The sequence below is a fragment of the Narcine bancroftii genome, chromosome 9, assembly GCF_036971445.1.
Source record: "Narcine bancroftii isolate sNarBan1 chromosome 9, sNarBan1.hap1, whole genome shotgun sequence".
Taxonomy (NCBI): domain Eukaryota; kingdom Metazoa; phylum Chordata; class Chondrichthyes; order Torpediniformes; family Narcinidae; genus Narcine; species Narcine bancroftii.
In genome coordinates, this window is record NC_091477.1 from 59,363,009 (window position 1) to 59,387,087 (window position 24,079).

Below are 24,079 nucleotides of genomic sequence, written 5' to 3' on the forward strand. Positions count from 1 at the left end.
TGCTTTATAATCCAATTAAGTGCACCAGTACCATTTACCACCTTTGGGACATTTCCTTAAGGAAGAACATCACACGGAAGTAATGGTGTCAGCTTCAGGGCCATGTGCTATGTAATCTATTATGCTGTAATGATACAAATGATTAAGGTGGAGCACATGAGACCAATTAAGATTCAAACAATTCAAAGAGTTAATATTCCTTTGAATCATGTATTTCCATAAACTTGTTTGTCTGCCTAATGGTTTTGTTTGCCTTCTCCTATAACACATTTAACGAGAATTTCAATTGCTTTTTCCCTCGAATAATGCAGTTGGATTTTTCCTGGTTATTGTGCTACGCTTAAAATTTCATCCTCCTCTTCTAGGCATGGTTCACCCCTGCAACCCTGGTAAAAGTTCTGCTTCAATAGACAATACATGCAGGAGTAGGCCATTTGGCCCTTCGAGCCAGCACTGTCATTTGCTGTGATCATCCAGAATCAATACCCCGTTCTTGCCTTCACCCCATATCCATTGACTCCACTATCTTTAAGAGCTCTATCTTACTCTTTCTTGAAAGCACCCAGAGAATTGGCCTCCACTGCCTTCTGAGGCAGTGCATTCCACATATCCACAACTCTCTGAGTGAAAAAGTTTTTCCTTAACTCCGTTCTAAATAGCCTACACCTTATCTGTGGCCTCTGGTTCTGGACTCGCCCAACGTAGGGAACATGTTTCCCGCCTCTAGTGTGTCCAATCCCTTAATAATTTTATGTTTCAATCAGATCTCCCCCCCCCCCCATCCTAAATTCCAGTGTTTACAAGCCCAGTCGCTCCAATCTTCCAACACATGACAGTCCCGCCATCCTGGAAATTAACCTCATGACCTACATTGAACTCCCTCAATAGCAAAAACGTCCTTCCTCAAACTTGGAGACCAAAACTGCACACAATACTCCAGGTGTGGTCTCACCAGGGCCCTGTACAACTGCAGAAAGACCTCTTTTCTCCTAAACTCAACTTCCCTTGTTATGAAGGCCAACCTGCCATTAGCTTTCTTTCTTCACTGCCTGCTGGAGGTACATGGGTACATGGCCCCTTGTGTGGGGCTCCAATGGAGGATGGTCGGGAATGTTGACAAAAGGTCACCATATTTGAGTGTTCCTGGGCAATGTGGTCTCAGTGTAACACTGGACTGGGATGGGATGCTGGAAGGCCAGTTAAGATCCTTTTGTCTTTTGGACTTGCCTCAAAGTGCATTATGTGAGACACACACCCACTCCCACCTCCTTAATCAGCTAACTAATCCTGAGGCCTGGATCAGGGTAGGGGAGATTGGAACGAGGGGTCATAAGTTAAGGGTTGGGGGCAAAACTTTAGAAGTAACATAAGAGGAATCTGCTTCACTCAGAGAATGGTGGCTGAGCGGAATGACCTTCCAGAAGAGGAAGTTGCAGCAGGGTCAATTCTGTCATTTAAGAGGAGATTGGATGAGTACATGGAGGTGAGGGGGTTGGAGGGTTATGGGCAGAGAGCAGGTAGGAGGAACTAGTGGAGTTTCACTTAAATCTGTGTGGACTAGAAGGGCTGTTATGGCCTGTTTCCATACTGTGATTGTTATATGGTTATATGTTATATAACTGTTTCCCCCATTCCATTTCAGAAATATCATCTCTTCTATTGATTTCCCCCCACCTTTTACTAGCCCATCTCTGTCACCAGGCAGAACTCTGATGGAAATTAAGTAGATGACACTAGATTATCAGTTCTCCCCACCACTCTACCCATTTCAACACACGAGCTGCCCCAAAGTTAGCCAAGTGCCTAATACCTCTATGACTTATTCCACGTTTGACAAGCATGTTCCAGACTTAACATGCTTGTCACTTTGGCATTCTTGTCACAGGATATTTCTGTTTTTAATTTCTGATTTCAGTGAAACTTTTTTCTTCTCAGGACAAAGTTGAGTCAGAAAGTATGGCAACTGGAAATGCACAAGTGAACCAGGCAGACAATCCCAGTGAGTTGCTTTCTGCAGAGCAACACTTCCTGAAGGCTCTGCACAGCTTCATGTGTGATCGCAATACACCCATTGCCAGAATACCTCACCTGGGCTTCAAGAAGAGTAAGACACAATGCTCTGAATTTAATTTTGCTTTATTTAGTAGTTGAATAAGGAAACTGATTGATAGGTTCACAATTAATGAATGGGAATTCTGTTGGTGCAAACTCTTATCATAGATGGTTCCCAATCTTGCCACCATCTTGCTCCATGCACTAATATCCATCTGTTCTGCTTCATGCCAGTTACCCAAGTTGATGTGAATCTATTGTTAACTTTCATTGCTTTCTGCCCGAGAAAATGCCTGGGTTCTTAACAATGGGAAGTGACTAAATCCAATGAAAGCCAGGAAAATAGTTCAGACAGTTCCAGGAGATTTTAATTTTATTGGCATCATCAGCTAGTTTTTATTTTCTTCAGTTGCATGTTTAATTTTTGTTGCATTATTGAACAATTTGACAAGCCAATGTAAAAGCAACAAGGATGGCATACAAGCAAGCAATAATTAGTAGGACAATAGAGGATTAGGAAGTATCTAAAAACTTGCAGAAGGTAACAAAAAAAAGCTTGTAAAGAGGGAAAAGATGAAGTAGGCTGACAAATATCAATTAGGATGCCAAAAGCTTGTTCAAGGATATCTTCTGGCTATCCCATAGGCTGATTATGGTTCCTTTCCGTCGGTTTGTGGGGTTTGGAATGTACGTCCTGGAGTGGCTGTACAGGCAGATCCTTGACAGGCTCTGTGAGGATATCCCATTCCTCAGAAAGGAACAGGGTGTGCGTGAATGGATTTGGGTGAATAGGGGTTGCACAGGTCCAGACGCACCCTGTCAACATCCCCTCCAAGATCCAACGGCATGGTGAGGTCCAGGACGGCTGGGGGAAGTAATGTTGCAGTGAAACATTTCAAAAGAAACCAACTATCAAAAGCCTTCTCAGCATCTAAAGTTACTGCTATTATTAAATCACCCTTCTTTTGAGATTTATGTAATAAATTAATCAATCTGGCAACATTATCAGAATGATGTTTTATAACAAAAGCTATTTGATCCGTATTTGGTAAATATCTAGCCATTCTATTTGCCAAACCTTTAGCTACAAGGTTCGTCTGCCCTTTGACAAGTCTGTTTTTCATCCTGCAGGGCATCAAGCCACCCTCCGCACCAGGCAAGTCTGGTGGGGGAGCTGGTTTAGTCGATGACCATGCGACAGGTAGAACTGGGTTGCATGGTACCAGCAGCACTCAGATGAGTGACCTGATCCCGTTCAAGAATATAAAGAGTAAAAGAGAGTAGTTATAGGACCATTAGAAAGTGATGCTGGAGAAATAATAAAGAGAGACCAGGAGATGGAGGAGGAACTAAATAAGTATTTGCATCAGTCTTCACTGTGGGAAACATTAGCAGAGCTCCAAATGTTGAAGGATATCAGGGAAGGGAAGTGAATGCAGTTACTATTTCAAGAGAAGGTGCTCAGAAAGCTGAAAGATCTAAGGGCGGATAAGTCTCCCAGTCCAGATGGTTGCACCCTTGAAAGAAGCAGTGGTAGAGATTGTGGAGGCACTGATGGTGATTTTTCAGGAATCGATGGTACCGGACGATTAGAAGCTCATAAATGTCACTCCACTGGGAAAGAAGGGAGGCAGCAGAAAGGGAATTGAAACCTGATATTAGGGTTGCAAGATGTTGGAGCTAATTGTGAAGAATGAGGTTACGGAGGACATGGAGGAACAGGACAGGATAGGCTAAAGCTAGCACGGTTTCCTTCAGGGAAATCTTGCTTGGCAAACCTATTAGAATTCTTTGAGGAAGTGACAAGCAAACTGGATGTTGCTGCACGTGAGGCCACTTGACAAGATAAGATCCCATGGTGCAACAGGAAGTTACTAGCATGGGTAGAGCATTGGCTGATTGGCAGAAGCAGAGCTCAGAATAGAGGGACCATATTCTGGTTGGCTGCCAGTTACTGGTGATATTCCACAGGGGTCGGTGTTGGGGCCACTTCTTTTTATGTTGTGTACGAATGGCTTAGGGTTTAGATTATGGAATGAATAGCTTTCTGACCAAGTGTGCTGATGATATGAAGTTGGAGGAGCAGGTACTGTAGAGGAAACAGACGGATTAAGAGAATGAGCAGAAAAGGGACAATACAATGTTGAAAAGTCATGTATTTTGGTAGAAGAAATAAATGGGCCAAAAATTTAAAATTCCCAGATGTAAGGGGGCTTCGGAGTCCTCATACAAGATACCGTGAAAGTAGGCTTCCAAGTTGAGTTGGTGGTGAAGATGGCAAATGCAAAGCTGCCATTCATTTCAAGAGGAATAGAATATAAGAGCAGGGTTGTGATGAAGAGGTTCTCTGAGGCACTGGTGAGACCTCACTTGGAGTACTGTGAGCAATTTTGGGCTCCTCATTTAAAAAAGGATGTCTGATGTTAGAGAGGGTTCAGAGGATGTTCGCAAGGATGACTCTGGGGATGAAAGGTTTATTACAGTAAAACCCCAGTATCTGGAATTCCAGTGTCTGGCAAAAAAACAACTGAGGAAAATAAATTTTAAAAATTAAAATAATCAAAAATAAAATAATAGGTAAAAAAAAATGAGTTTAATATTGTAAAAGTAGATGTTGTTTGAAGCAACATAGATGTTTGGTGAAGATGGGAGCAAACATTCAACCAGCAGAGAGCCTTGCTGATGCTTTGCTCGTAGCAACTGTTTGAATAAAGATGTTCTGTAGCGTTCGCACTATGTGAACATGGAGTAGAACGATATGCACACCAAAGCCTTGAAATAGAGACTGGTTTATTGCTCTGGCCATCACACTTGTTTGGGCCCCAGGCACTGACATCAGGGCCCCATGTCGTCAAGAGTGCTGACCTGAGATTGGCCGGCATTGCTGCCAGAGTTCCACATCTTCCCGTCACATGGGAGGTCACCAGGGATGATGAGTGGTGTCACCCCCAGGTCCATGCAGTCGTCGCATTCATCGGTCATTCTATGCGAGGGCCACTACGTGACTCTTTCCCCCCCACCACCCCAGAATCAGCGACTGGGCCATCATCTGTAACCTCGGGCAGTCTGCCCCTGCGTCACTGGTCACAGTCCAGATATGCTAGATTCAGGTGGTCGACAGTAAAAGTCTTTTTGTTCCTGCCAATGTCGAGGACGAAGATGGAGCCCTTGACCCTGTCGGGCCCGTCTTAGGGGCGGCCAGTGTGTGCCTCTTCCACAAGCATGTCTACTGACAGGTCTTTAAGTCCCTGGGGATGTTATGTTTGGGCTGGCCGTGTGGTGGGGGGTTGTTGCGGGACTGGGGAGCCTAGTTTTTGCTGCGTTCTTGAGGGTTGCTGTGGGGTCTTCCAGGTATTTATCAGAGGCCAGGCATGGTACGAATCCCCAGCAGAACCCAGGACAGTTTGTCCACCTAGTTGGGACCCTTGAGCTGAGCCATCAAGGCTGCCTTGAGGTGCCTGTGAAATTGCTCCACCAACCCATTGGCCTAAAGGTGATACTCCATGGTGTGGTGAAGCTGCATCCCCAGGAAGTTAGCCAGCGCTGCCCAGAGCCCAGAGGTGAATTGTGTGCCCCCCATCCAAGGTTAGGTGTTTTGGGACCTCAAATCTGGTCACCCATGTGTCGATGAGTGCCCTGCTGCAAGTTTCTGGGGTGATATTAGCCAGCTGGACCGCCTCATGCTACCTCGTGAGGTACCTGAGAGAACCTCTTCATCACAGCCCTGCTCTTATATTCTATTCCTCTTGAAATGAGGTCAACCATGATTAAGAGATATCTTACCCACCGAGCGTCATGTGATGATGTAGCGCCAAGTTGGTGAAACCCAGCTCTCACGAAAATGTTTTTAAAAAAGTGTTAAAAAAGGAAAGAAACAGAGGAAAAGAAAGGAAAAAGTAATATTTAAACCCACAGAGGACATCCTAAAGATGTCTCCAAAGAAGGACAAAGCTGCTGCTAGCTCGCAAGAAAAAGAACGAAAAGATTGATCTGGGAGCTGTCCAGAAAGTGATGACCTGTTCGATGAAGGCGACGACTGAGGTGGCTCTAGACGTTGCAACGGCGAGCCACTTCCAACAGTGGCCGAACGATCCTCAAGGAGAACCACTTCTGGGCACGTGTGAGGAGTCGCACATCCTTGGAGTGCTTAAAACGGGGACAGGGCTGTGAGTTGGAAGCAGGTATTGACTGCTCCAACTGCAAGAAGAATCAGATGAAGAACTGGATTCCAGCGATGGAGTTCTACAATTGGAACAAGAAGGAATGGAACAAGAAGAATTAAAAAGGGCCAAGAGGCTGCTAACAGCTGGAAAAGGTAAAGCTGTCAAGTCTCTAGATTTGTGCGAATTGTATAAATCAATGAAGGCTTTGATGAAAGAAATTGGGCAAATTGGAGCTGTGGTATTGAAATCAGAAGCTAGAACTAAACGTAGAGGAAGTAATGGTAAATATGCAAAAAAGGTTTGAAGAAGTGGAAGAAAGAATGAAAGGAACTGAAATTGAATTTTGAAATTGAACCAATTAAAGAAAAAATGGGAAATGTGCAAACTAATTTTACTACTGTTCAAGATCATTTGGCCCAAAAAGTGGATGCTTTGGAAATAATATTAAATTTTTTGGATTAAAAGAAGGTTATTAGGGAGATGATATCAGACAATTTTTACAATGCTGGATTCCGCAAAGTTTTGGAGTTAATGAATTTCAGGGAGATATCGTGACAGAGCACTTCGAGCTCTAAGACCTCAACCACAACCAGATCAAAAGCCACGTCCAATACTGGTAAAATTCCTTCATTATCAAGTAAGAGAGAAGATTTTAGAATTGGCAGCAAGACAAGCAAAGGAAAGACAAAGTCCTTCAGAATATAATGGAAGTAAGATTTTCTTTTATCCAGACATAAATTTTGAATTGTTGAAAAAAAAGGAATTTAATCCAATCAAACATGTACTGTGGGGAAAAAGGCTATGCCTTTGTTTTGCGATATCCAGTGACGCTGAAGATCTTTGTTCCAGGAGGTCAAACCCAGTTTTTTGTTGAATCAAGAAAAGCAAAACAGTATGTTGACTCTGCCTGATATTCGCCGTGAAGAAGAGATGATTTCTGAGCAGCAAAGTGCACTTGAAAGACATTGTGAATTAGAATATGTGCAACATAAGGGGTGATCTGTTCAAGTCAATAAAATTGTAATAACATGGATTTGGGGGAGCAGGGAGGGAGGGGCTGATAGATGCCAATTCATGTGTGCATTTGTGGCACAGGCCACTGTTGTTTGCTATATCAATAATAATATTAATAGGGGGCTTTTATTTTCTTTCTTTACAGGATTTCTCTTTTTTGTGTTTTATCTGGAATAGTTAATAATGATAGCCTTGAATATAGTAATGTCATAGGCTTAGGAGTTGGGAGAGATGAGGAATGGGTGAGATATGGTATTATTACTAAAGCATTCAATGGGTTAAATGTAAAATTTTGTAAGTGTTCACCAGGTTTAAACCTGGTGAAAATGAAAAAAATTACTGGCACATATAAAAAAGATGAAAGTAGATATAGCTGTTTTACAAGAGACACATCAGATTGAAACTGAACATCAAAAACTATAAAGAGATTGGGTAGGATATGTTGCAGCATCTTTGTTTAATTCTAAAGCAAGAGGGATGATGAGAAATTTATTCGGGAAATATTTTTGAATTTAGCAAATGCTAATGAAAATGTGTAAATAGGAGGGAACTTAAATTTTTGTCTTGATCCATTGTTGGAGAGATCTGATAGAAATGTTATTAAAAGTAAACCAGCTAAAGTTACATTATCATTGATGAAGAAATATGAGATTAATAGATGCATGGAGAATTCATCCAAGAGAAAGGGATTATTTTTATTCTAATAAGCATGACTCTTATTCTAGAATTGATTTTTTTCTTAATATCAGCGCAATTGCAGGGACTTTGCAAGGCATTGTTCTGTCTAAAATGCAAGCAACCTAACAGCTAACCCATATTTAATTAACCCATTGTGTCACACTCTCCCCTTCAAAGGAATTTTACCTTGGGTAAAAATTAATCCTTAGCTAAAGTAATGACTGACTTTGAATTTGAATTTTAAATTTGAATTTGAAGGTCTAATAATATCATTATCCAACATATATTTCACTTCCTTATCCATTATTTTACTTCTTTCAATGTTAACTCAATAGGGGTGTTGCTTCTCTGGGATTTGCTTCTCCAACATCCACATCATGAAAAAGCACTGACGTCCTTTTTGGAACATCAGGAAACAAATTTGAATATTTCAAAAGCAAATATTTCAACTGCCTTTGTTCTTGTGGTATAAGATGGCATAATTTTTCATCTAGGTTTTCCAAAACTGTTGAGTTGGACAGATGCACAGGAACTATGGTTTATTCAAGGTAACTGTTACAAGATGATATTTCCACAATCTTTTAATCCATAACTTTCACAATCCTGTCAAAAGCCCACACCTCTGATTCAACCTGTTCTGCACGACTATTTTTCTCCGAGTAAGGCTTCTACATATTGCTATGACAAACCTGAGTTTCATACCTAAGGCCTGGAGTGTTTCTCAAATCGTCAACATCACTTAGTTTTGATTTAACTTCATACGGTCTAGAAAATCTTGCTCTAGGAGGGTTGTCATGTGTTGGAAACAAAATTAACATTTTAATTCTTGGCTTAAAATTCCCACTTGAGACTTGCTGTCAAACAATCGCTTTATTTTTCACTGAGCCATTTTTAAATTCTCTTGTACCAAAGTCCAAACATTTTTCAATTGGTCTTTAAATTTAGAAACATAAGACAGCAAATCCAACTGCATATCCTCATTAACCCACTGTTCTTTTAACAACCTTAAAGGTCCTGTCACTTAATGCCCAAACACAATTTCAAAAGGGCTCGAACCTAATGATTCCTGCACAGACTCTCTCACTGCAAATAACAATAAGTGAATGCCCTCATCCCAATCTTTTCCATTCTTCAGACAATAAATCCTCATCATATTTTTGAGAGTGGAATTAAAACTTTCCAAAAATCTTGAGTTTCAGGGTGGCATGCAGATGAAGTGATCTGTTTAATTCCTAACTCGGACACAATGCTGAAACAATCCAGACATGAAATTGCTTCCTTGATCACTTTGGATCTCTTTAGGTAACTCAAAAAGTGTGAAAAAATTTTGCAAACCCTTTACCACTGATTTTGCTTTGATATTTGTCAAAGGTATACCCTCTAGAAATTTTGACGCAGTACACATGATTGTTAACAAGTACAGATACGTCTATTAAAGTTTATTTCAATTATGTATACAACTTTGCAAAAAGGAATGTATAAATGAGGAGTTCATAAGTCGAGACAAAAATGGGAGGAAGATTTAACAATGAATATTCAAGAGAAAACTTGGTTAGAACTTTGTCAGGACAGTATGACCAATACAATAAATGTTCGTTATAGAATGGTACAATATAATTTTTTACATCAATTATATTTTACTCCTCAGAAATTAAATCCAAATTTTTCAGATAATCAAGATGTAATCAAGAAATGGATACTTTTTTTTACATTCCACCTGGATATGTCCAAAGTTAAGACCTTTTTGGATGTAACTCGCTCTAAAAATCTGGTTCTAAAAGTTAATTTTCCTCAGGATCCCAATAGTTTTCTACTTGGAAATATATTTCATATAGAATTTAAATAAACATTAAAAAAAATTATAAAGATTACCTTAGCAGTGTTTATTTGGGGATGGATAGATGACATGCTGAAATACATAGTTGGATACCACTTGAAAAGATTATATATAATTTACCGAATAAATTTGAAACTTTTCAAACGATTTGGGAACTATATCTTCAAATTGCAAGGATTAGGTTGTAATCCTCTGACTCCTTAAAATTAGATATTTTGGTGATAGTTTTATTATTTTTTTATCTTTGTTTTAATAATATCCAGATTTTTCTTCCTTCTTTTCTTTGGGGCTGAATTATTATTTGGGGGAGGGGGTTTTAAATCACGATGTATTAATATTTATTATTTTGAATTAGACAATTTATGTACATTTTTAATCCATATTTTAAAAACTGGTAACGGCCCCACCATATCAATATGACTGAACCTGTGCTGGTTCAGAGATCTGTGTGGGCCCTCTCGTGTGAATCTGAACATTGGAGGACTGGCAGTTCATTCAGGCTTTGGCCCACTGGCTGACCTGCTTACATAGGCCAGGCCAGACAAACCTGCTAGCCACCATTTTGACCGTGGCTCGAATTGAGGATGCGCCAGGTTGTGGATGGCATCAAAAACCTGGTGCCTCCATGCGTCTGGAACGATGGGGCAGGGGCTGCCAGTGGAGACATCACACAGCGGTCGGTGTCAGGTTACCTGGGTCTACAGGGAGGTCTTCTATCCTGAGGCCAGAGACAGCTGCCCTATACACGGGGATCTCAGGGTCCTACTGCTGCACTTTGGTGAGGGCCACATAGTCGACCCCCTGGGACAGGGCATGGACTGACTCGATCGTGGGGTGTGTCAGTGTCGGCAACCACGTTGCTTTTCCCTGCAATGTGTTGTACGTCCCTGGTAAATTCGGACATGTTGTAGGACAAGTATCTCTGTTGTCAGGCCGACCACGAGTCTGATACCTTATGCCGACCTTCCAGAAAGTAACAGGAATGTCTTACCACCAGGTACAGTGCCAATAGCTCTCGGTCGAAAGTGCTGTATTTGAGCTCTGGGGGGGCGGGGGTGCCTGCTGAAAAAGGGCAGGGGTAACCCCTGGCCTTCAATGAGTTGTTCCAGTACACTCCTACCGCTGTGCTGGAGGGGTCGGCTGTCAGGGCGGTAGGTGCCTCCAATTTGGGGTGGACCAGGAAGTGGCATTGGCCAGTGCGTTTTTGGTGTTCTGGAACACCCGTGAAAACACAACGTTCCAGGTAATGTCTTTTGATTCATCAGCACAAAGAGGGGATGCATGATGCGGGCCGCTGCCGGTATGAACCTGTGGTAAAGGTTTATTATATCGGCAAAATCCTGTCACCCTTTTACCGTTTGTGGCTTAACAATGTCCCGGACCACCTCTACCTTCTCGGGGAAGGGTGTAGCCCTGTGTCTGTTTATCCTGTGCCCCAGGAAGTTGATGGTGTCCAGGCCGAATTAACACTTTGTGGGTTTGATCGTCAGCACGAACTCACTCAACTGGGTGAGTTGTCTCAGGTGGGTGAGTGGTCTTTGTGGCTGCAGCTGGCAATATTATCCAAATTGATGAATACAAATAGGAGGTCCTGGCCCACTGCATCCACCAGCTGCTGGAAAGTTTGTGCTGCGTTCTTTAGACCAAAGAGCACCATGTGAATGGAGGAGGCCCTGGGACCGTTGGAGAGCCACACAATCCCCAGATCCTCCATTTTATTAAACTCCTTCGCTAGGCTGAGCTTTTCAGGAGGGAGTTGGGACACCCTGGCGTGGAGCGGAGCCTTGCCCCATACTTTGGCTCAGCCACGGAGAACGGTGACACCAATATTGATGGAACTCTGCCAGGATGCAGGCGAATTAGTTGTGCAAAAGTGTTAAGAGTCCAGGTTGGGGGGGAGGGGGGCAGGTGGCTTGGCATTTCCCAGAGGTAGAGTCTGAAAAGTTCTGGTTTGCACCAAGCACCGTCCCTTGAGGTCAATGAGCAAGCAGTGGGCATGAAGGAAGTCAGCCCCCCCATGTAAAGCAGCTGTTGTTGAACCAAAGGGGGATGGTGCAGGTTTTAGTAGTCCGAATGGAGGAGCTATTAGTTGCCCTCAGTGCTGGGCCCTGCTTGCTGTTGCAGATGTCAAGGCCTACGGGGGTAGGACATTCATCTCGGCACCAGTGTCAACCAGGAAACGCCTGCATGACAAGGAGTCCCAATTGTAGAGGAGACTATCACGTGGGCCAACCGCCGCAGGGTGGGTGGCACTGATGAGCCACAGCACCTCATCGCTGAAGTTACTAGTAGAGCTGTCCCCGGGGTATTAACTTGCCTCTCCTCTGGTCTTGGTCTTGCAGGCGGCTGTTCATGGGGCTTGTTGATGTGGTCTATGACAGCGCTGATGTTCTCCTTCGCTCTCCAGAGTATGTCTGCCCGGGCCGCGCCCCTCTGAGGGTTGCTGAAGTTCTTGTCTGAGTAGGAGTTGATATTCTTGGGTAGCTGCTCCGGAAAGATTTGCTCAAAGAGCAGGCAAGGCTTGTGGCCCTTGGTCAAAATGAGCATCTCACTCAGTGTGAACGGGGTTCTATCTCCCAATCTGTCCTTGTGCAGCAATCAGGTGGCGCGCTTGCGCCGGGAGAGACTGAATGTGCGGGTTAACAGCTCTTTGAGGGCTGTGTATTTGCCTCGTTCCGGACGCTGCTGTAGGAAGGCTACGACCCTTGCCGCTATGTCTTGATCGAGTATTTTAGCGACGGCCTGGGATTAGCCAGTGTTCCCACCAGAGTTCCTCATCTTCCTGCCGTGTGGGAGGTCACCGGAGACGACAGCCGATATCACCCCCAGGTCCACGTGGTCGCTGCGTTCGTCAGCCATTTTGTGGGCCAGCCCGCTTTTCCGTGCGCGGGCCGCTACACTGCTTTAATGGCGGCACCCAGGATGAAATGCCGCTTGTCAATGCCATGATTCTCTTAAAATGTCTCCTTATCGCTGCTTAACAAGAGTTGCCCTGGTCAGAGACTTTATCTGAAAACTTGGGAGAGGGGGTGTTAATTATCTATAATTTTGCTGGTCTTTCGGTTGGCTCTGTGAAGAGCAAGGAACTTGCAGATGCAACATCGTTTAATGTTTTCAAAGAATTTGACTGAAAATAAAGTAAAATGTTTTGTTGATATATTCATGTAAATGAGATTTATTCAGTGTAAGTATAGTATTTTAGTCTTTTAAAACTGTTTATTCTTAATGCAGGTTAATTAGTTAGACATTGCAAGTCTCAAGCAACCGGAAAATACTCATATCCAGCATCTACCGATCCCCATAGATGCCAGGTATCAGGGGTTTTATGATATATATGAGGAATGTTTGGAATTTAGGAGAATGGGTGGGAGCTCAGAGAAACATTTTAAATATTGAAAAGTGTGGATAGAGTAGATATACAAAGGTTGCTTCCCATGGTGGGAGAATCCAGGACATGAGGGCACAATTTTGGGGTTGAAGGGTATCCACTGAAACAGAGATGTGGAGGAATTTCTTTAACCAGAGCATGGTGAAAGTGTAGGGCTTGTTGACCTAGTTCCTCTACTCATAGTGAGAATTTCAGCTGAGGCTTGGGGATGGTCCTCTTGCATAATTTGGGTGGTCAATGAAGCCTTCAGTATCCCTGACGACTTCATCTACAAGAAATGCATCCAGCCACAGCTCCTGACAAACTGAATAAGGAATTGGAGATGGAGTTGGATGATCTCTGGATCATTTGGGAGGCAGAGGGGGTAATAGACAGAAATTACAGGGACACAGTTGCACCTATAAGCAGGAGGAAGGTAGGTGGGTGGCAGTCAGGAGAGGGAAAGGGAACAGGCAGGCATTGCTGGGCGAGCCTACTTGGGTCTCTGGCATGGAGTCTGGTCCTGTAGCTAAGAAGGGAAGAGGCAAACTGCAGTGATAGGGGATTCCATAGTTCGAGGAACAGGTAAGAGATTCTGTGGAAGAACCTCGTATCCTGGATGGTTTGTTGCCTTCCTGGTGCCAAGATAACTCGGATTGAATTCATGGCATTCTCACGAGGGAGGGTGAGCAGCCAGATATCTTTGTCCATGTAGGGAGGAATGTGTGGGTCAGGAGGGTGAGGACGTCCTGCAAGGAGAGTTCAGGGACTAAGGTTGAGGACAGGACTTTCAGGGTAGTGATCTCAGGATTGCTGCCCACGCCACGTGCTAGTGAGGTTAGAAATAGGAGGATGATGCGTCGGCTTAACACGCAGCCAAAGACATGGTGCAGGAGGGAGGGCTTCAGGTTTCTGAATCATTGGACTCTCTCCCAGGGAAGGTGGGACCTGTCACGATAGGACAGTTTGCATCTTAACTGGAGGGGGACTAATATTCCTTGAGGGAAGGTTTGCTGGTACTTCTCCATTTTAAACTAGATTTGCAGGGGAATCGGAACCAGAGTGCCAGAGCAGATAGTGGAGTGTAAGAAGGAAAATATGATGTTAAAATTGCATTTAACTTTAAATGTCCACAGGTTGTACATGGTGGAAATGTTCTCAGGTGCATCTAATTCAATGCAAGGAGTTTTGTAGGAAAGGCAGATGAGTTTAGAGTGTGGATTAGCACATGGGATTATGACAGGACTGGCAGCTCAATGTTCCAGACTTCCATTGTTTCAGATGTCATAGAATGGGGGGTGGGAGGAAGGAGTGGCATTGCTTGTCAGGGAAAATATCATAGCTGTGCTCAGGCAGGACATACCAGGGGGATGGTCTGCTGAGGCTATATGGGTGGAGCTGAGGAACAGGAAAGGCACGACCACACTCATGGGGTTGTATTATAGACCGCCCAATAGACAATGAGAATTGGAGGAGCAAATCTGTAGAGAGACAGTGGACAGATGCAGGAAACATATGGTTGTGAATGTAGGAGGTTTTAACTTTCCACATATTGACTGGGACTCCCATCCTGTAAAAGATCTGGATGGCTTGGAATTTGCCAAATGTGTTCAGAAAAGTTTTCTAAATCAATATATAGAGGTACTAACTGGAGAGAGTGCAACACTGGATCTCCTATTAGGAAATGAGACAGGACATGGGTCAGAAGTATGTGGAGGGAAACATTTTGTGTCCAGTGATCATAATGCCATTAGTTTCAAGTTAATTATGGAGAAGGATAGGTGTGGGCCTCGGATTGAGATTCTAAATTAGAGAAAGGCCAATTTTGAGGAAATGAGAAAGGATCCAGAATGTGTAGAGTGGGATAATTTCCTTTAAGGCAAGGATGTGAGAGGTAAATGGAGACCTTCAAATGTGAAATTTTGAGAGTACAGAGTCTGTATGTTCCTGTCAGGATTAAAGGCAAGGTTAGCAGGCATAGGGAACCATGGTTTTCAAAGGATATTGGGGATCTGATTCAGAAGAAGAGAGAAGTGTATAACAGGTATAAAACTTAAGTATGAAAATGCAAGAAAAATCTCAAGAAAGTAATCAGGAGGGCTAAAACAAGACATGAGGTTGCTTTGGCAGACAATGTGAAGGAAAATCCTAAGGGTTTCTACAGGTATATTAAGAGCAAGGATAGTAAGGGACAAAATTGGACCCCTGGAAGATCAGAGTGATTGGCTTTGTATGGAGGCAAAAGAGATGAGAAGATATTATTTTTATTTTCAATCAGGATTCACTCAAGAAATGGAAACCAGCAGTGAGGTTCTAGAACCTAAACAGATTAAAGAGGAGGAAGTGTTTGTTGTCCTAAAGCAAGTAAAGGTGGATAAATCCCCAGGGCCTGACAAGATATCCCCTCAGACCTTGAGAGAGATTGGTGTAGAAATTGCAGGGGCTCTGTCAGAAATATTTAAAATGTCTGGGTCTGGTGCTGGAGGACTGGAGTGGAGCTCGCATTGTTCCGTTGTTTAAAGCAGGCTTCAAAAGTAATCCTGAAAATTGCATGCTGGTGAACCTGATGTCAGTAGTGGGTAAATTATTGGAAGGTGTTAGAAGAGAATGGATAGACAATTGTATGGATTAGAGAAAGTCATGTTTAACCAACCTTAGAGTTTTTTGACGAGGTTAGCAGAAAAGTTAACATGGAAAGGCTCTGGATGTTATCTACATGGACACAAGGACCCACATGGGAGGTTAGTCAGGTTCAGATGCAAGGTATTCATGGTGAAGTAGTGAACTGGATTCGACAATGGCTGTGGAAGAAGCCAGAGAGTAGAGGTGGATGATTACTTTTCAGACTGGAGGCCTGTGAGTAGTGGTGTGCCTCAGGGATCGGTGCTTGGACCATTGTTATTTGTCGTCTATGTCAATGATCTGGATGATAATGTGGTAAATTGGTTCAGCCAACTTGCAGATTAAACTAAGATTGGAGGTGTTATGGACAGTGAAGAAGGTTTTCAAAGCTTGCAGAGGGAACTGGACCAGGTGGAAAAATGGCCTGACATATGTCAGATGGAATTTAATGCAGACAAATGTGATATGATGCATTTTGGAAGTTCAAACCTAGAAAGGACATAAAAGGTAATTGGTAGGGCACTGAGGAGTGCGGTGGATAATACATAATTCCCAGAAAAAGGTGTCACAGGTAGTTATGGTTGTAAAGAGAGCTTTTGGCATATTGGCCTTCATAAATCAAAGTACAGGTGCTTAAACTTTTATCCGTGATCGTCAGTACTGGACACCTGTTGTTGTTTGGGATCTTTCAGATTTCGGAATATTTTAAAATGGTGGTCCTTTTAAGCAAATGTGATGTTTCAAAATTGCACAAGATAAGGGGCGTGGGGTGTTAAATGAATTTAGATAAATAAAGATCATAAAAGGCCTTAATATAACTGGCATTTTTTTAATTTTAAAGTAAAACTTTAAAATAAAACTGGCTCAAACATCACACATTACAGGTCAAATCTCCAGAATGAATTCCTTTTAAAGACTTCTTCCATAGGGTCCCTGAGGGGATTCTGCAGCTCTCTTTGCCATGAAAGTTGCTTCCAAATATAACTGAATTTTGTTATGCCTCACCAGCAGCAATTGAGAGATGCATAAACAGATGAGTTAATTAAGTTTAACACCACATTTATTAACAAATTAACAATAATACAATTACCTCAATAAACTTAACACCCGAACATGAGCCTCATTAACCACAGACATTTGTAATGTGCATGTGGAACAAAACCCAGACCATTACGGTCCAGGCTCAAAATGCTCAAAAAGGAAACTCCAAAAACAAAACCTCAAGTCAGTCACGTCTAGTCCATCAGTCAAAAAGGAACAGCTGTCAGAGACTGGTTTCCAGGCTTCGGATTCTTCGTTTAGTTGCACACTGGTCTTCTACTTGGATGTGGAGACAGATGGCTGTGATCACTGTAGATGTACGATCACTGTAGACTTACGACTTTCCTGAGTTTCGAATGTGGCAATGACCACCTTTGATTTCTTCACATGGGAATTTTCACCCAGTGACCTCCTCGTCACTACACGAGGTTCATGCCTCCGAACCCCACCTTAGGGTTAACAAGTGATCATCTTTTACACGGATCTTTCCCTTCTATACACCCTGTCTTGGCTTGTTAAATGACTCCTGTCACATGACGTCCTCTTCATGGAAGGGAACTGGGGCAGCTCAGATCGGGGACACGCACTCTGGGTATCAGAGCGGCACAAGCTGCTGTCAGAACAACAGTGCTAGCACCCGTGGACAAAGTAGCTCAGTCTCCTTTGTCCCACTGAAACTACTGACAGACAGTTATGGACGGCAGTGCTGGCACCTGTGAACGAGCACACACAGACCGACCGTCTGACTGACTTCCCTCTGACCAGCAACTAACCTGTTCAAAACTCAGCACATTGGGCTCTTCAACTGCCCCAGTGCATGCCTTCAGCTCTCCCGATAGGTGGGAGAGAGGTTGACAACAGCAGGCGAACTCTCCACGAGCCCATGGGCTTCCAGTGTGTTGCTCTTGCACTTCTGACAGCTGTCAGTTTTCCCAATGCTTCACAGCAGTGCATGATCCTGCCACAGGTTCATTCTTGTCGCTGATCTGAAAATAGAACTGTACCCAGTCCATAACAGTTGTAAAAAAGTTGTGCAAATGGTCTCCCTTTTCAGAGGGAGCCCCCCGCCTCCGAGGGTGCCCTCTCTTACCTTTGGTGGAAAGGTGACTCTCGGCCTCCAGCACCCGGTGTGAGAGAAGCAGACAGTGACGGCTCAATGCGGGAGCAATGGCCATCTTCCTTATCCATAATCTCCCACGCAGGTGGAATTACTCTGCATATCCCTGGTGCTGGCAGAGCTGTTCTAGTTGCGTGGGGGATTATGGGTAACAAAAGCAGCCATTGCTCTTGTATTGAGCTGACGCCATGAGCCGGTGCGGTGCTTCAGTAAACTCCAGTATCGGCAGCACAACACCCCTGCTGTCACCTCGGGGGTTGGGGGGAGGCCGGGGGGGGGAAGTGACAGACAGACGGCTGCGGGGTGGGGGTGGGTGACAGACAGCCAGCCTGGGTCAGGGTGGGAGCCAAGGATGGATGGAAGACCGGAGGTGACAGGCAGGGGGTAGTGGCTGGGGCGGGGGGGGGGGGGAGAGAAGAGACAGACAGTGGGGGTTAGGAGCAAGTTGGTTGGGCATATCATTAGTGTATTGTGGATGGCCTGCAGACTGCCTACTAAAATGTCTAGGACTGCCACAGGAAAATTTCTGGATGGGAATTAGCTTCTAATTCCCACCTGGAACATTTTACACAACCAGCACTGTGGGAATTTTCCAAGAAATTCCTGTTACGTAGCGGCAGTGTAAAACACATATTTAATGAGCAGATATCATCTACCGAAAAAAAAAAAAGTCCGTTTTTGGGTGTTTGGACTCTTGAATAAAAGGTTAGGCACCTGCATTGAGTACAGGTGTTGGAAAGTTACGGTGAGGTTGTATAAGCCATTGGTGAGGCCAAATTTGGAGTATTGTGTTCAGTTTTGGTCACCAAACTACAGGACGGGTATCAGTAAGCTAGAAATTGCAGAGACGATTTACTAGGATGTTGCCCGGACTTCAGAGACTGAGTTACAGGGAAAGGTTAAACATGTTAGAATTTTATTCCCTGGAGCGTAGAAGAATGAGGGGAGATTTGATATTTAAAATTTTGAGAGGTCAGTGAGATGCAAACCAGAGTACATGGGTTAAGGGTGAAAGGGGAAAAGTTTAGGAGGAACATAAGTGGGAACTTCTTCGCCTAGAGAGTGGTGGGAGAGTGGAATGAGCTGCCAGCTGAAGTGGTGAATGCAGGCTCACTTTTTATATTTAAGAAGAATATAGATAGGAACATAGAACCAAAGAATGCTACAGCAAACAAAACAGGCCATTTGGCCCTTCTAGTCTGTGCTGACCATAATTATGCTAGCCCCACTGACCTGCTCCCACTTCATAACCCTCCAGATATCTCCAATCCACGTATCTATCCAATTTATTCTTAAAACACATGATTGAGCCAGCATTCACCACATCAGATGGCAGTTTGTTTCACACCCCACCACTCTCTGAGGGAAGACCTCTCCCCTAATGTTCCCCCAAACTATGACCTCTCATATTTATTTCCCCCAATCTGTGGAAAACCCCTTCTCGCATCCACTCTGTCTCTACCTCTCATAATCTTGTAAGCCTCTATCAAATCTCCCCTCATTCCTTTTCACTCCAAGGAATAAAGTCCTAACCTGCTTAATCTCTCCCTGTAACTCAACTCCTGAAGACCCAGCAACATCCTAGTAAATCCTCTCTGCACTCTTTCAATCTTATTGATATCCTTCCTGTAGTTAGGTGCCCAGAACTGTACACAATATTCTAAATTTGGCCTCACCAATGTCTTGTACAATCTCACCATAGCATCCCAACTGCTGTACTCAATATTTTGATTAAAAAGGCTAAGATGCCAAAAGTTTTCTTTAAAATCCTGTCCACATGTGACACCACTTTCAGGGAACAATGCATTTTTATTCGCAGATCTCTTTGCTCCTTCACACTCCTCAGTGCCCGACCATTCACTGTGTACCTCCTACCTGAGTTTGCCCTTCCAAAATGCACCTCCTCACACTTGAGTGCATTAAACTCCATCTGCCGTTTTTTGGCCCATTCTCCAGTTGGTCCAGATCCCTCTGCAAGCTTTGAAAATCTTCCTCGCTGTCCACAACCCCTCCTATCTTGTGTCATCAGCAAACTTGCTGGTCCAATTTACCACGTTATCATCCAGATCATTGACATAGACAACAAGCAACAATGGTCACAACACAGATCCTTGGCATCACTAGTCATAGGCTCCCAGTCTGGGAAGCAACCATCCACTACCACTCTCTGTTTTCTCCCACACAGCCAATTACGAATCCAATTTACAACCTCTCCGTGGATACGCAGTGTCAATACCTTCTGAAATAATCACCCATGTGGGACCTTGTCAAAGGCTTTATTAAAGTCCATGTAGACAACATTCACAACCTTTAATTCGTCTACCTTCTGGGTAACCTACTTGAAAATCTCTACAAGGTTAGTTAAACACGACCTACCACGCACAAAGCCAGGCAGACTATCCTTAATCAGCCCACGACAGTCCAAATATCAATATATCTTGTCTCCAAGAACTCCTTCCAATAATTTACTTAACTACATGGATTGGAGAGGTATGGATGGCTTTGGACTGGTTGCAGGTCAGTGGGACCAGGCAGAAAAATGGTTCAGCATGGACTAGGAAGGGCTGAAGGAGCCTGTATCTATGTTGTAATATTCTATGGTTCTATTGCTGCTATAGCTTCCTATTGTTAGAAAGGACACACTTGTTCCAATTCTTTCAATATTGCTGCCCTCTGATTAAAGTGGCCCTCTGTAGGAATATATTACAGTCAAGTCAAGTTTATCATCATCTGATTGCACAAGTCGAACCCGACAAAACAGCGTTCTCTGGTCCTCGGTGCAAAACATGCCGACACACAATCAGATGTAACACGCGCACAGACTAACAATACATATGCAGGACAAGTATTCTGTATACAAATAAATATTGTTTCATGAGAGATTCGGATGGTTAATGTGAGCAGCCCATTTGGTTGTGCAGCAGTCTCACTGCCTGTGGGAAGAAGCTGTTTCTCAGCCTGGTGGTGCAGGCTCTGAACCTTTTGTATCGCTTTCCCAAAGGGTGTAACTGGAAGATGCTGCATGCAGGTTGGTAGAGGTTTTCAGTGATATTGCTTGGCCTCTTCAGACAAAGATCCCAGTGGCACGGTGGAGAGACTCCTGTGATGATCTTGCCCACTCTTATAGTCCTGTTCGATTGATCTCCAATCCATTTCTTTCCAGCCACCGTACAACACTGTGATGCAGTTGGCCAGGATGCTCTCGATAGAGCTCCTGTAGAAGGGTGACATGATGGTGGCCGGTAGTCTTCAGTCTTCTCAGGAAGTGCAGTCGCTGTTGCGCCTTCCTGACAAGTGAGGAGATGTTGTGGACAGGGATGCCTAATTTGAAAAATTTCTGTATTTGCACAGATATTGGGCTTGGCCTGTGTGTGGAAAATCATTGGTTTCACTGAAGTGGTACTTGTGACACACGACATCAGCATTTCATCTATACTGCCCAAATATAGTTCACATCAAAATGGGTCAGAATCTAACCATTTTGTGAAATTATTTCCTGTACTGGCTCACTCACACGTCTAGCAAACTGGCGGCAGCAGCTGTAGGCAAGTCCGCAGCTAGCGTCACACTTGGAGTCGCTCCAAGTGGGGCAAAGTCGCAACTCAGACTCCACTGGGGCTCTAAGGACTCTGGGACCAGGTGGGCCTTTTAAGCATATTCAAACCATTAAAGCAGTTACCCTAGAACTCAGCAAGTCTCAGCATGTTCTTTCATTTTAGCAGCTTACTAGCCACATTGGTGACGCCGATGGTCCAAAGACATTTGCACCCGACACATCAACTCCCAACAGCGTGGACAACGTGAGCGACTCAACTTTTCAAAATGCAGTTTTGCTGACTTTTTGGACCACTCATTTGGTTCCAGCAGGCAGACGCCCAGTTCTGGATCAGGAACATTGTCTCAGATGAGACCTAATATTACTACGTAGTGGCCGCGCTCAACCACGAAATGGCAGGCCACATAATGGACTTTCTACAGCGGCCTTCAGAGGCCAGCAAGTATAAGGCATTCAAGGCCCCCTGTTAGTTGGCACATTTGGCCTCTCACACTGCGAACGGGCTGTGCGGTTGTTAGGGATGGACGGCCTAGGTGATCGGGCCCCATCGGCCCTAATGAGTGACATGCTTGTACTAGCAGACGGCCATAAACCATGCCTGCATGAACAGCTCTTTTTAGAGCAGATGCCGGAAGATGTCTGCCTCCTATTAGCAAGCAAGGATTTCCCCAACCCGTGAAAAGTGGCCGCTCATGTTGATGTTTTATGGCATGCCAAACGAGACAGCGGGGATTAGATTTAGTGCCAAGTAACAGCCAAAGGCCCTACCACACCTCATCAGCTAAGCCCACACCCCATCACCAGTTCAAAATCTTGGTGCTTTTATCATCAAAAATGGGGATCTGGAGCCTGCCGATGCGAACTGCTATGCTAGTACGAAAAGGTCAGTCGATGCTAATGGCTATGGTGACTGGCCATCACTATAGCCTCCTGTACATCTTGGATAGATTCCTAGTAGTCACAGGAGCTGAAATTTGTGTCCTGCCCTCCTTGAGTCATGATACCTGAACCAGAGGGACTGGGCCAGAGCTCACAGCGTCTCACAGTAGCACCATCCACGCTTAAAGCACATGGACTCCCCTTTTGCAATTCGGTTCCAGCTGACGCTAACACTGGCCGCGGTGTTACAGCCATTGCTGGGGGCAGACTTCCTCCGAGTGCACAGTTTGCTGGTGGACCTGAAGTGATGGAGGCTGGTTGACACCAGGACTTTCCAAACCTTTCCCCTTGGGGAGGCCAAATTTCCAGCTCTGCACCCCAACTCCATCACGTGCTCAGACAACGAATTCGGTAGGGTGTTGTCAGAGTTTCTGTATATTGTCACGCCCAGTTTTCCATGGCAGCCCAAAAAGACAGCGTGACACACCACATGGACACCCCCTGCATGCCCAGGACCCAGACACACTCTGGCTCGTGAGAGAAGAATTTAAGGAGATAGGGATTGCGTGGTTCTAGGACAGCCCATGGGCCTCCCCACTCCATGTGGTGCCAAAGTTCGCAGGAGGGTTGCGGCCATGTGGTGACTACAGGAGGCTAAATGATGCAAATATCTTTCTTCAATAGATACCCTGTCCCACATATCTGGGACTTCACGGCCAACCTACATGGAGCACGCATCTTTTCCAAGACAGACCTGGTGCATAGGTCCCAGTCCATCCTGAGGATGTCCCAAAGACGGCCATCATAACCCCACTCAGCCTGTTTGAATTCCTGAGGCTGCCATTAGGCCTTAAAAACACAGTGCAGACCTTACAATGACTCATGGATGCAGTGGGGTGTGACTTGGACTTTCTTTTCATCTACCTGGATGATATCCTGGTAGCCAGCCACTCCCATCAGGAGCATCTGACCCATGTGCACATTCTCTGCCGCTGGCTCAGTGACTGTAGACTAGTGGTCAACCTCACCAAGTGCCAGTTCGGCTTGTCCACTTGGGACACCGGATCAACCATCACGGAGCGGTGCCCCTGTCAGGGAAAGTGGAGGCCATTTGCCAATTTGCCAGATTCAAAATAGTCAAAGGTCTGTAAGACTTTGTTGGGATGGTGAACTTCTACCACCGGTTCATTCCCTCAGTGGCCCGAATTATGCACTCACTTTTCAGTTTGATGGCTGGCAAAGCCAAAGAAGTTGCCAGGATGGAAGAGGCGATGGCAGCATTCGACCAGCTAAGGACACGCTAGCCAACGCCACACTCCCTAGTCCACCCCCGAATGGACATCCCCATGGCCCTCACGGTGGAAGTGTCCGAAATAGCAGTCGTAGCATACTCAAACAATTAATAGAAGGACAATGGAAGCCGCTTGCCTTCTCCAGGAAGTCAAGTACAGCATGTTCGACAGGGAGCTACTGGCCTTGTATGTGGCCATTCAGCACTTCAGGTTATTTCCTAGAAGGGAGAGAGTTCACCTTCTTCACAGATCATAAGCCCCTCACTTTCACATTTGCTAAAGTGTCCAACCCTTGGTCAGCCCACCAATAGCGCCATCTGTCCTATGTGTCTGAATTCACCACCGCGATCAAACGTGTCGGGGAAAGAACAACGTGGTGGCGAACGCGCTGTCAAGAACATCCATCCAAGGAGTGGATAACAGCACTAGCAGAACCACAGAAGGAGGACAGCAGCATATTG

At 44.5% G+C, this 24,079-nt stretch overlaps 1 protein-coding gene across 1 annotated transcript in view; it reads left to right on the plus strand.

Moving 5' to 3' along the window:
- The window catches only part of LOC138743686 (AT-rich interactive domain-containing protein 5B), a 175,532-nt gene that overhangs the window by 122,303 nt on the left and 29,150 nt on the right, over positions 1-24,079 (plus strand). The window contains exon 7 of the mRNA XM_069899278.1: positions 1,936-2,104. Within this exon, the coding sequence (XP_069755379.1) occupies positions 1,936-2,104 (169 nt within the window). The remainder of the gene's footprint in view (positions 1-1,935; positions 2,105-24,079) is intronic.